The sequence below is a fragment of the Echiichthys vipera genome (assembly GCF_963691815.1).
Source record: "Echiichthys vipera genome assembly, chromosome: 11".
NCBI lineage: Eukaryota > Metazoa > Chordata > Actinopteri > Perciformes > Trachinidae > Echiichthys > Echiichthys vipera.
The window spans coordinates 5,480,545-5,495,019 of NC_139836.1; the positions used below are offsets into that span (position 1 = coordinate 5,480,545).

At 42.9% G+C, this 14,475-nt stretch overlaps 1 protein-coding gene across 1 annotated transcript; it reads left to right on the plus strand.

The window, feature by feature from the left end:
- Positions 1–6,662: 6,662 nt before the first annotated feature.
- On the plus strand, positions 6,663–13,338 carry tlx1 (T cell leukemia homeobox 1; the record flags this gene model as incomplete). The annotated part of the gene is made up of 3 exons (XM_083922682.1): positions 6,663–7,116; positions 9,935–10,172; positions 13,128–13,338. The coding sequence occupies 3 exons, from the start codon at positions 6,663–6,665 to the stop codon at positions 13,336–13,338; spliced, it is 903 nt and encodes a 300-aa protein (XP_083778808.1).
- Positions 13,339–14,475: the final 1,137 nt, after the last annotated feature.

Sequence of the window (14,475 nt, forward strand, 5' to 3'; positions counted from 1 at the left end):
ACAGCTGATCCAGATTCCCTTTCTATTCAGCCATGATCCAACACTCTGCAAAGGTACACCTCAGTCAGGATTAGATTATGTGAGTGGGTGAGATTCAGTTGGCTTCAGCTTTTTGATTCTGCTTTAACTAATGTTAAGATATTTGACCTGGTTGCAATGTTTACACACTCGGTTTGGACATTATCAGCTGATTTAGTGGTGGTTGTCAGTTGTTAATCATTATATATAAGGCAGTATGGCCCAACTTGACATCCTGGTTGGCTCAGATGGCCACCGTTATCACCTATTCCATTGCTAAGTTGGGTCACACATCCACATCACTCTCAGCTGCTTGCCCATAGTGCTGTGAGATGACAGTATGAAGACCAACCATGGGAGGGAGTATTAAAAGAGCAAAACTCTTGGTTAGGGTGGAGGATTCATCAGCAAACATGGGACATTCCTAGCCTCGCGAGACCATCCGGATCTCCCGAGCCCAAAATTTGGAGCTGTTTGATCAGCGTTGGTTTTAAGGTGGGTCGACGTGTGACGCAACGAGAAGTGACTGTTCAGTGTAAACAACATGCCGGCTTCCGTGGATGAGATGAGCGCAGCTATCGAGCAAACCTCTCGCTAATATGGACCTGGCACCTGAAATAATGCCTTTTATCCATAAATTTGATTGGTTAATTTGGCACGTATGTTTTTGATAAATAGATGGTTTATCCAATCAGCAACCAGTACTTTTGTCCCTTCCCAAAAGATCCGTCTGGCGGAGTCAGGTTAGGACATTCCATCCAGAAGAGCAGTGTTTAAGCCCTGCGTGCAACCCAAAGTCAGCTGTTAACCCAAACCTAGATCTTTTCCTTAACCTAACCGGGTTGTTTTGTTGCCCAAACATAACCATGTAACGTTAGTTTTGTTTGATTTCACAACTGGACTCCCAGAGTGTGAAAAAGTGACACGAAGTCCCTACCAAGCCAATGTTACCATGTACTGTTACCATATGAATAGATGATAACGGACTTCCGAACCTACTGGTAGGTGTACAAAGCCCCTCCTTACCACTCACTAGGTTGATAACCACTGATAACACTCTTGAATCGGATGGTTAACACTTGTCATTTTTAGTTCAAATGTTCACAATTTAAAGCCAACGGAAGCTCTTCTATAATTGATGTTACAGTGTTAAAGTCTCCGATCCATCCAACCCATCCTTTCAATCACTGCACAAACACCTCTCATGGCTGCTTTGCCTCCTCTTTGATACATTTTTCTATAAATGATTGCTGAACATGAGTTCATCATTATAACTGTTTGATGGTCTTGTTTATTGTTGGAGCTGTGTCTGGTATCATCTTGAATGTGGATGCTGTAATATGTTAACGGGATTCCATGTTATCATGTTTCTAGCTGAACTTAATATAGACGAAAAGTGTGTGACTATGAGACATGAGACTGCCATTCATTTCCACTGCATAACCCGAATCATACACTGACAGATCAGGAAATGTGTATATGAATCCTTTTTGTAATTGCTAAGTTAGTAAACGGGACAATAGGTGTCATCCTCTGGTCAGATCAGAAAACGTTAATGAGTCATGATGTAAGGCAGTGACAAAGGACTTGTTCCCTTTGAGTTTGGAGGAGTTGTTGTTGGGGAAAGTTCTGATGTTCAGTTTCAGTTGGAACTGTTTTAAACTGGTGATCTTTAACTTTACTTTTGGAAGCTATACTTGAGGTACCCAGTGGATGTGACTATTTTCTCCAGACTAGTTATATCAGATATAAGGAACACTTCTTAGAGAAGAACAGTACAGTTTAACAGCAGCAAAAAGAGGATAATGTTGAGTCAACGCCTCTAAATCAACACAAACTGAACACATTCATTCATTTCAGGACAGTTGTATTACTGCATTCGTTTTTCCTATAGGTCAATCTCATGAATTGGAAATGTGTACATTGGTTGCCCACGGCAGTAATAATACAGCACTTTGTCACAGAGTGATCCAGGAAACAAGGTGTACAATGTGTGTGTGTGTGTGTGTGTGTGTGTGTGTGTGTGTGTGTGTGTGTGTGTGTGTGTGTGTGTGTGTGTGTGTGTGTGTGTGTGTGTGTGTGTGTAAGTGTGTGTGTGTGTGTGTGTGTGTGTGTGTGTGTGTGTGTGTGTGTGTGTGTGTGTGTGTGTGTGTGTGTGTGTGTGTGTGTGTGTGTGTGTGTGTGTGTTTGTGTTGCTTGATAGGGGAGAAAACAATATGTCTCCTTGTGAAGTGAGGAGATATTTTTTTCCACAAACCCCATAAGAACATTTGAGATCTACCGCCGCTGCTACAGCCAGTGTTACAGCCAGTGTTACAGCCAGTGTTACAGCCAGTGTTACAGCCAGTGTTACAGCCAGTGTTACAGCCAAAGTTACAGCCAGTGTTACAGCCAGTGTTACAGCCAGGGTTGATGCCAGATATACAGCCAATGTTACAGCCAGAGTTACAGCCAGTGTTACAGCCAGTGTTACAGCCAGTGTTACAGCCAATGTTACAGCCAGAGTTGATGCCAGAGTTACAGCCTGTGTTACAGCCAGAGTTGATGCCAGATATACAGCCAATGTTACAGCCAGAGTTACAGCCAGTGTTACAGCCAGTGTTGATGCCAGTGTTACAGCCAATGTTACAGCCAGAGTTGATGCCAGAGTTACAGCCAGTGTTACAGCCAGAGTTGATGCCAGATATACAGCCAATGTTACAGCCAGAGTTACAGCCAGTGTTACAGCCAGTGTTGATGCCAGTGTTACAGCCAATGTTACAGCCAGAGTTGATGCCAGAGTTACAGCCAGTGTTACAGCCAGAGTTACAGCCAGTGTTACAGCCAGTGTTACAGCCAGTGTTGATGCCAGTGTTACAGCCAGAGTTACAGCCAGTGTTACAGCCAGTGTTACAGCCAGTGTTACAGCCAGAGTTACAGCCAGTGTTACAGCCAGTGTTACAGCCAGACTTGATGCCAGTGTTACAGCCAGTGTTGATGTAAGAGTTACAGCTAGTGATAAAGCCACTGTTACAGCCAGTGTTACAGCCAGAGTTACAGCCAGTGTTACAGCCAGAGTTGATGCCAGAGTTACAGCCGGTGTTACAGCCAGTGTTACAGCCAGTGTTACAGCCAGTGTTACAGCCAGTGTTACAGCCAGTGTTGATGCCAGTGTTACAGCCAGAGTTACAGCCAGTGTTACAGCCAGTGTTACAGCCAGAGTTACAGCCAGTGTTACAGCCAGTGTTACAGCCAGAGTTACAGCCGGTGTTACAGCCAGTGTTACAGCCAGAGTTACAGCCAGTGTTACAGCCAGTGTTACAGCCAGAGTTACAGCCAGTGTTACAGCCAGTGTTACAGCCAGAGTTACAGCCAGTGTTACAGCCAGTTTTACAGCCAGACTTGATGCCAGTGTTACAGCCATTGTTGATGCAAGAGTTACAGCTAGTGTTAAAGCCACTGTTACAGCCAGTGTTACAGCCAGAGTTACAGCCAGTGTTACAGCCAGAGTTGATGCCAGTGTTACAGCCAGTGTTACAGCCAGAGTTACAGCCAGTGTTACAGCCAGTGTTGATGCCAGTGTTACAGCCGGTGTTACAGCCAGTGTTACAGCCAGTGTTACAGCCAGAGTTGATGCCAGTGTTACAGCCAGTGTTACAGCCAGAGTTACAGCCAGTGTTGATGCCAGTGTTACAGCCAGAGTTACAGCCAGTGTTACAGCCAGAGTTACAGCCAGTGTTACAGCCAGAGTTGATGCCAGTGTTACAGCCAGTGTTGATGCCAGTGTTACAGCCAGTGTTACAACCAGAGTTACAGCCAGTGTTACAGCCAGAGTTGATGCCAGATTTACAGCCAGTGTTAAAGCCACTGTTACAGCCAGAGTTACAGCCAGTGTTACAGCCAGAGTTACAGCCAGTGTTACAGCCAGTGTTACAGCCAGAGTTACAGCCAGTGTTACAGCCAGTGTTACAGCCAGAGTTGATGCCAGTGTTACAGCCAGTGTTGATGCCAGTTTTAAAGCCAGTATAAATTGCTGTCTGACAGTTGAAGTGCTTTAAAATCACGTAGCTCCATAATTTCTGAAAATGAATGACATCTTTGAGTATTCAGAGCATCTCTGACTACGCAGAATCATGCGTTTTACTCTGTTAAATTGGAGATTCCCAAAGTAAAAGTCCCATATTTGTACCATGAAACGACTTCAAGTCTGAGACTTGAGATGGACTGCCCTATGTTGTTCAGAGACTGAAACAATGTTTGCCCTCCTCAAAACTGCTTGGTTATAACTTGGTATTTCCCTTACTTTGGAAACTTCTGATCATTGAGCCTTTGCCTCAGGTTTCACTGAGGGTCCTCTTTGAGCTCTGTGGTTGTTCATTCTGAATCATTATTATTAAACACTGCAGTAGACCACCCACTGTAGGTTGCTCCTGAAGGTAACGTTTCGTACCTAAATGAACTGAGGTTTGCTAAAGTGAAAGAGGTTGAATGCTTTTGAGAGCAACATGTTCTATTTTTCTTTTCTTTGTTTTTAATATTGTGTGGAGTAAAACTTATGTTACTTACTGGCAATTAATTAAAAGTATTATTGTTGCAATTCAAAGGGCCATCCTCCATAACGGCGTGATCCTGGAATCGCCCCTGGTTCATTCTAACAAAGAATCTATCATTAAATAATAGCGCAATTATACTGTGGTTATGTTTGTTTTAACGAAATATAGCCTAGTGAAGTGGCACCAACACTTCTGTTTGAAAACCTTTATTTTAAGATAAACTTTCACTGAATGTATTTGCAATGTGATAATAAATAAAACATAAAATATATGCACATTGCTCTGCGCTGCATTAGTTCGCTGTTGCATTCCACCTCAGTAATTTAGCCGCTGTTAGTTTCCAGTCCCTAATGTTCATTATTGGGCCGCATTTAAACGAATAGGTGCGCCTCCGTGTGCGGATAGGCTACCGCGCGCATTAATCTTTGATGTCGGTCATTTGGCCAATGAGAGCTGCTCAAAGCGTATCAAATATTAATGCCTTAATGCCCCGCGTTAAGTAATTAAGTCCCAGTGGCTTTTAGAAGGAGGGAAATCAATGAGCCGCATGCTTCCATCTCTCATTGAATTGTTGTGTTTGTGTGGAACGGAATTACGCGCCGCTCGTTATTTATGATCTACGGTTAAACAAAGCCGCATCCATTTATTACGGCGCAACTAACATCCCTCTCATTCCAAGCGGCCCGGCCGCACTCAGTGATGGTTTCGGATTCATTAATATCTTTAATGAATGAAGCCTAATGCCAAATAATGACCTATCGTTTATTTGTATTATTAAAACGCCGCATTTGCTCTGAAAAAGACGCGGCTCTTGTTGTGTTGCTACAGAAGCAAATGTCATCACTCTGAACATGAATTAATAATGGCGCCAGCTCCATAACAATAAACGAGTAGCCTGCGTGGACATCAATCATTTTCCAGTGATTTATACTGTATAATCTCGAGCCATTATAGGTCAATTTATTAAGGTTCCCAAAACTCACAATGGGTCAGAACAGACGAAATTATACAAATGATCCTTATTATTTTTTTAGATTTAAGTGTCGAGTGTTGTGGAGCTTTTATTGAATGAATGGTATTTATTGGCTTCAGCTCAATAAGATCAATAATGTCATCTCTGTGTGGCGTTTAGAGGAAACGGATGATGGGACGACGGGTCTTTTCATAGCTCCGTTATTAACCCTTACTCCAAACCTCCACTACTGTGCAAAAACAAACAATGGATGCAAACGCTGTGCGGCTGTAGGCCTAAAAGAGGACCCGAAATAAATGTTGATGACCAGATATTCCACAGTATAGCCCACGGCCTCGTTTGATTGCAATAACACGTTAATGACAGAATTCATGCGCAATATAATCGGTGTATAAAATGTGTGTCGCTGCAATAATTAGCATTCTAAAAACTGTAAAACTATAGGCCTGCGTAGAGGCTGCGTCTCGTTTTAGACGGCCTGGAAATACAGCCCTCCATCTCCGCCATCGAGGTAAAACGGTCACAAAACACAACAAGAGTTATTGTGCACGAGCAGAGGAGAGAAAGAGAGAGGGAGAAAGTGTGAGAGAGGAGAGAGAGAGAGAGAGAGAGAGAGAGAGAGAGAGAGAGAGAGAGAGAGAGAGAGAGAGAGAGAGAGAGGAGCGCTCCTTCCGTCCGAGGTAAACTATAAAGCTCCACAGCAAAATAAAGGACACCGGCGCGCGCGCGTGCTCGCCCACGCGGAGTGCGGAGCAGATACCTCTCGTGCAGAGTTATTGATCAAGCCAGCTGTTAATCAGTGTTTCATGAGGTGCACCGTAGCGCGTGCGCGGAGCCCCCCGTCTTTAGACAATCCGGTTTCCAGGCCTAAAATTGGTCTTAGTCTCGCGCTGTCTATTTGGCACTTTGATTGATGTCCTCGCGCAGCAGAGTGGGAGTGGGGGGGTGGGGGGGAGAACAACAAACAGTCCAGCCTCGCTCCCCTGCACGCACACGCAGACAGACTCTCACACACGTGCGCCACTAGATAACGACCGCGGCTCGAGCAGAAGAAGCCCAGACGCGAGTCCACGGAGCGGCGCGTGGAGCAACCTCTGTTCCTCGCGCCGGAGCTGGGGTGGGGGGCGCTCGCGGAGGCCATGGATCACATAGGGATACTGGGGGCGCATCTGCAGCAGCACGCGCACGCGGAGCCCATCACCTTCGGCATCGATCAGATCCTCAGTAACGTGGAGCAGAGCTGCATGCTGGGCGCGAGGATGCACGAGCCGGACTACGGACACGGGGCCTACGGTGGCGGCGCGGGCGGCGGCGTGAACGGCGGCGGCTACGCGTACGGTAACGGCGGATACAACGGCACCGGCGGCTCGTGCGGGATGGCTTCCCTCGGCGGGGCTTATCACATGAACATGGGCGTTAATACGAACGGGACTAACATGAGCTCCGCCGGGGTCATCCGTGTGCCCGCGCACCGGCCCCTGAGCTGCGGGAACTCCTCCGTGCCGCCGGTGAACGGGAACATCAACAACCTGACCGCGCTCACGTTCCCCTGGATGGAGAGCAACCGACGCTACACCAAAGACAGGTTCACAGGTAGACCATATCATACCGTGTCATATAATATAATAAAATAGAATAGAATAGAATAAAATAGAATAGAATAGAATAGAATAGAATGAAATAGAATAGAATAGAATAGAATAGAATAGAATAGAATAGAATAGAATAGAATAGAATATAATATAGGCCTAATAGTCAGTCATTTTATGAAAATAAAGGTACAACAGAAGCAAACTCAGCTGATTGTGTATCCTCTAATGTCCTGACTAAGGGAATAAAAACCCTGAAGAATCCGAATTAGAGAAAGTTTCTAAAAAAAAAACCCAAATATACAAATATAATAATATTATTATTATATTAATAACCCAGCTATTCATTATTTCTCTCACGAATAGGCACAAAAGTACCCTCAGATATCCCCATGTAAATGACCGAGTTCATTACTTACATCAAAACAGTTTTGTTTTTTGTATTTTTAATTGTTTGTTCACATGGACAAACGGGGCATAATCTATTAGGTATGCGCTAATTTTCATTAATACCCAATCCGATGTAAACATTGGGTGCAGCAGGTGAAAATGTGTGCTTGAATCTTGTTGACATATAACAGTAAAAGTCGATCCACGAGCATTAATGGAGGCAGAAGAAGGAATTTAAAGCAGGGCACGTACCTAATTAGATTATGCCCTGTTTACCCATGTAAACAAACTATTAAAAAAAACTCGTAATACATTTTTGATTGTCTTGATGTAAGTTGTCATGGTGATATCTGAAAATGATTTCCCCCTATGTGAGAAAAAATAATGAATAGGTGAATCCATAGGGTATATTTGGGTCTTTTTAGAAACTTTCAGGGCTTTTCTGAGCTGAGTTTGCTTCTGTTGCAGTTGTTCAACGTTGACCCCTGTTTTGGCTTCAAATGACTGGACTAATATACAAGTGTATTTTTTAAAAACAAAAATTTTAAATCATAGTAATAAATAATATTCTAGGTCCTTGCTGTGAATATTTTTGGCTTTAGAAGAAGAAGAAGAAGAATTACTTTATTTTTATCCCACACGGGGAAATTCAATTTTCACTCTTATTATCATACATGTTACACACACAGGCCCGAAATACACACATGCACAACCAGGACCTATATACATGCAATTGAGGAGAGATGTTAGAGCGAGGGGGCTGCCAGTGACCAGCGCCCCGAGCAGTTGGGGGTTCAGTGCCTTGCTCAACAGCACCTCGGCAGTGCCCAGGAGGTGAACTGGCACCTCTCCAGCCACCAGTCCACGCTCCATATATGGTCCACACAGGGACTTGAACCAGCGACCCTACGGTTCCCAGCCAAGTCACCTATGGACTGAGCTACTGCCGCCAAATCTATTTAACACAACAGATAGTACCTGTACACACTAATGTCCTACCATACGTTCTGTAAATCACCTGCATGCTTATATGTACCCAGATTCAGTTCAGTCATTTTCACATTAAACACTGATGCATTACTCAAGATATTCAGTCGGTAATAACAGAGGCCAACACTCAGCACATTTGTAATCAAATGGGAATTCATTCAAGATTAAAATCCATTTTTGAAAACTTAAAAAGAACATAGAAAATACAAGTTATAAGAAAAGCAAGGTCTTTCCCTTGGCGTTTTTATTTCTAACAATATTCAATACAGACGAGAATCAGCCCTGACTGCTGCTTATGCCCTTAATGTTATTTAAAATGATATATATACACACTACAATACAATGCAAATCAATATCAAAATAATAATATATCTTAACAGACAGCATCACTGTCAGATATGAAGACTGGAGTATTCTCTTTGTGTGTATATAGGTATTATTCATTTAATGTATAGTGCATGAAGCCTATTCTCTAAAGGTGTTTTTAGACATGTTATAATAATGTGTGGTATTTTGGTTATGGCTTCAATAAAAATGAAAATGTATCAACGCATACCTTTAAATTAACATATATAAATGCATGTGTTTAACTTTCAACCCTCCAGTTCTCTGAAAGAACACACACACACACACACACACACACACACACACACGCACATACGCACACACAAACACACACGCACATACGCAAACACACACGCACACACGCATACACACACCAAACACACACACACACACACACACACACACACACACACACACACGCACATACGCACACACACACACACACACACACACACACACACACACACCAAACACACACACACACACACATAAAAACCATACACGATGCATTTCCTAAACTGTTGTCCAGGACAGTAAGCGTCTAGTCTGGGTTCTGTTTATATTTAACATCAAACATGGAGTTTTTGTGGAGGTTCTTTGTCTCGGTCAGCGCGCTCTCACTCACTGTCTGCCCTGCACATTCTGCTTTGACCTGTCCCAACCTAACTCTCCTTACCTGTCTGTCCAACATCCTGTCCTTACCTCTCCCTTCCTTTCTTTTCCTTTCCTTTCTTGTCCTGTCCCGTCTTTTCCTTTCCCTGCTTTTATTTTCTTTTATTTCCATTTCCGTTCTTTTTTTTTTCGTTTTCTATTCCTTCCCCTCCCTTTCCTTCTCCTTTTCCTTCTTTTATTTTATTTTCATTTCCTTTCTTTCCTTTTCTTCCCCATATCTTTTCTCTCCTGTCCAACCTCATGTCCTTTCTTTCCTTTTCTTTTCCTGTCCTGACCTGTCTGTCCATCTTTCCTTCCCCTCCCTTTCCTTTCCTTTCTTGTCCTGTCCGGTCTCTTCCTTTCCCTTCTTTTATTTTCATGTCCTTTCTTGTCCTTTTCTTCCTTTCCTTTCTCGTCCCGTCCTCCTGCCCTCCTGTCCTGTCCAGTGTCCCTCTCACCCCTGACTGTAACACGTCGTGTAGGTCACCCCTACCAGAACAGGACGCCTCCTAAGAAGAAGAAGCCGCGGACGTCATTCACCCGGCTGCAGATCTGTGAGCTGGAGAAGCGCTTCCACCGGCAGAAGTACCTGGCGTCTGCCGAGCGGGCCGCCCTCGCCAAGGCCCTGAAGATGACCGACGCTCAGGTCAAAACCTGGTTCCAAAACAGACGCACCAAATGGAGGTGAAGTCCTGAGTCGTTTGAGAAGACATGCATTTCTGTTTTCAACATGTTACCAATGCGTTGCTATCTTCACAGAACAGAGGGCAGGGGGTTCCTAAAAGAGGCTCTGCATTCTTTATGGAGGCCCGTTTGGCTCCAGGGCCGCCGTGGCTACTCCAGGGGTCCCCCAGGGGGGTTTTAAGGGGTCCAGGTGGTTCCTTTAGTCCCTGTTATAGGAGATTATACAATTATAAGCAGCTTACAAGTCATGGAATTTCCAAATCTAATTTCGAGGCCTGGTAAAAGTCATGGAATCAGTTCAAGCCTTGAATGTTTTGGAAAAGTTATGAAATGTTGTTATGAAATGAACCGTTCCAGTATCTCCCCACAGATCCTGTCACTTAATGAAACATAACACACGTGTATTTTCTGTAGCTGTTGACAGATATGTTTGAATGACTCAAATGTTATGAAGTGTGTAGGCTGCACTTAATGTCACCGCATTGTTTGTGAGACTTTAATAACTTAGTTTATAATAAATACACAAATAATACAAAATACTGATACGATCATTTCCCCTCAAAGCCAGGACAATCTATTGGCTGTGCCTGTAGTTCGGTTCTTTTTTTATTCTTATTTTAATTTTAATTTATTATTTATGTACATCGCACATTAATGAACATATACAAAAGTACACGGAAATGTGCCAGAGAGAGAAAAAAAGAAAACAAATATACAATATTAAAATTGCTATTAAAAAAAAGCAGAGAAGGGCATAGTGGTTGGAGCAGTCGCCCCATGTAAAGCTCCTCGAGGCAGAGGCCGCGGGTTCGACTCCAGGGAGTGCTTGCTGCATGTCTCCCCCTCTCTCTCTCACCCCATTTCCTGTCTGTCCTAAATAAAATATTTAAAAAAATAATTATCTTTTTAAAAAAAAGCAGAGAGAACAAGTCATGAGTAAATGTTAAAACAAAGACTAAATGCCTGGGATAAATTAGAGGTGGTTGCACGTTTGGTTGGCTTTAAGCCACACCTGTACTTGGCTTCCAGGGTGCCATTCCCTTATGGGTGGGGGTAGTGTGCTCCATTACGCACCACCCTTTAATCGATGTGCGTCATGGCTGAAGGAGGTTTTTCTGAAAGGATCCCTGTTGCTGTGGTAACCCCAGTCTGTCTGTAGTACTTTATAAATTAAGCATATAGAGGAAAATGTAAAAAGGACCTTTTGCAGTGTAATCAGCAGCGGCGCAGTAACGCCTCCTTCATGTTCACTGTGTTCAGAGAGGTGATGACTGATTGGAGACTGCAGTCGCTGCTGCTGCTGCTGCTGTACTCTGTACTCAGAGGTGTTTCTCTTATTTAGTCCACCCTCATTGATATAAATGGGGTGGACATAATAATAGAGACAGCTGTTGTGAAGGTAGGATGCGTCGCAGTAGTGTTGTAGTAGTAGTTTTAGAGCTGCAACCTCCACACGCACCAGGAGACACGAGGAGCTGCATTTTAATGTGCCTGCTTTAACATGCAGTGAATACAGTGTTTGTTAGAGTAACAGAGCCTGGAACAGCAGCAATACAACATGGTGGCTGCGTTTAGAAGAGAAAGGAAAAGGCTCATTTGTTCACTTAACGCTTAGTTTCTGCAAAAAATATATCAAAAAGAAATATGGTTAAATGAAGACCAACATTTGTATTTGTTTATTTGTTTATTTATGTATCCATTGCTACAGGTGAATAACAGATTTAAAAGATAAACATATTTACCAGACAAGAAAACATTCAGAGGAAATCAAACAAAACCTGTTTTTAATTAAAGAAATGAAATAAACACAATATAGACCTATGGGGACGTGTCATACAAACACATTCTTGAATAAACTGAAATCAGAATCGTAGATGAAATGTGATAAATATGTTGTTTAAGTCATATTTTATATTCTTCACGTCGAACAGAAGATCTTATGTGGACAAAGACAAACCAAGGGTTCTTAATCAGACTGTGCCGACAGATGTAGTTTATCTTTTAAGGACACATCTGTAGAAGCCTAAAGGGACAAAATATAAAACAGATATTATATTAAACATCATATTATGTCGGTAAACACATATATAGGTTTCTCTGTTAAACTGCATCGTCCCTATCAAGTGAAATAGAATAAAGTCCATCAAAACAGACTTTGGAGTATTGTTAAAGCTAATATGAATAGACTCCTGTGTAAAGAAAGAAAGAAAGAAAGAAAGAAAGAAAGAAAGAAAGAAAGAAAGAAAGAAAATGTTATTAATCAGAATTAAGGCTAGCCTTTTTTTCTTTCTTTATAGATGTCACACTTCCGTCCTATATGATCTAACCTATAAGTAATATCCAATTTTGGGGGGAAATGGTTATAACTTTATACAGCAATTCTTTTTTGAAAGACTGTAATATTATTATTATTATTTAAGTTATTTTAATAATAATAATAATAATGATGAGCAGTTATTATTGATAGACTATTATTATTATTATTATTTACGTGTTTGTGATAATAATAAGCAATTATTTAGTAAGACCGTTATTATTATTATTGTTATTTTAAGTTTTTGTAATACCGTCAAAACAGAAATAGGCTAAATAAATAAACAAATAGCCTTAAAAAATATGGATGTCAGTGGGAGAAACTGTCATTTAATATTTGGTCTTATTATATTGATGTCTTTTAATATTTTCTACCATTATACTGATGTCATTTAATATTTAATATCTTAAAGTATGCCCCTGCCCTTTCTCTCCATAAATCCTGCCTGGGCCCGTCGACAGCTGGAGCCCGAGCAGGACTTCCCCCTTAGATCAACTGTTGGTTTGTTGATAAACCAATAGAGAAAACATAGTAGACTATATAAGAGTATAATAGATGTATTATGATGGTTCCATTATCGGGCTTCGTACCGACGCTCTGCGGCCTGTGCTGACGGCCTCCGCGGTGTTTCCCTGCTGCAGGCGGCAGACGGCGGAGGAGCGGGAGGCGGAGCGGCAGCAGGCCAACCGGATCCTCATGCAGCTGCAGCAGGAGGCCTTCCAGAAGACCGTCAACCAGCCGATGACCCCGGACCCGCTGTGCCTGCAGAACAGCTCTCTGTTCGCCCTGCAGAACCTGCAGCCGTGGACCGAGAACACCGCCAAGATCTGCAGCGTGTCGGCCTGCGAGTAGAGCCCACGCAACGGCCTCCAGCTGGGCACCGAGTGGGCCTCCCGACCGACCGGCTGCTGGAGCCCGGGCTGACGCACGGGCCGGAGCGCTCCGGGCAGAGCAGAGTCTTATCGGCTCATCTCCCTGCTCTCTCATCATCACCCAGCTTCCGTCAGACAGACACTGCTCCCGTCTAATGGGGTCCACAGTCTGATCCGGATCCCCCGGAGGTCTGAGCTCAGCCCGGCAGGAACCACACGGACATTATGGAGATATTTGGGAGTCATCACATGAACATTGTGCTCCATAAAAGAGGACCAGGACAGACTGGCGCCAGTGAGTGGTTGTATTATAGTTGACCTATAAGGGACTTGATGTTTCATAAACAGCATATTTTCATATTTGTGTGTGTACATCTCTGCATCATGTTTATCTGTTAGTGGACTTTTTACTCGACTGCAAAATGACAGAGCACTTGTTTTAGCACCTTTATATGGATCCAAACCTAATCTGAGGGAATGAAAGGGATTCTCAGCAACAGCCCAGGACATCTGTCTGTTTGACCTTTTTATGATTTAGCAAGGGTGTCAGCAAGCAATCACAAATCCTATTTAATGGCATATTTAACAATTACCATACCTTTGACCAGCATATTCACATTCCACTGGACTCTTATTTTTCTAGAAACGCTTTACGAGCTGTATCTTCTTGTTTCTGCTGTGTGAAGTGTGTGTGCTCATGTGCGTGCACTGCATTCATGCTGATGACAATAATGTATTTTGGACACTGAACTTCATTTTTCTGTCTGCAGAGTTGGTAATACAAATCACTTCCAAACCTCCCGATGAACCCCTTCTACGTGTTTCTGCTGTGTGTATCTTTGATTTTGCTCAGTGCGAATACATTTTGAACTCCACTTACGGTATACAGCCTATATTGATTTTGTCACTTCCAGTAAACTTAAAGACAAACAATTGTTTCTTGTTCCCACCATTATTTTTCATTCACTGACGCTTTGTGCGAGGTTCCCATCAGCCATGGATCATCGTCAGGCACAAAATATAGCTGTAAACATGAACACATGGCAGCTGTATTCTTATTTTAAAGAAGAGCAGAGGAACAGCTTATAGGTGACGGCAAAAACAAATGTGATCAACA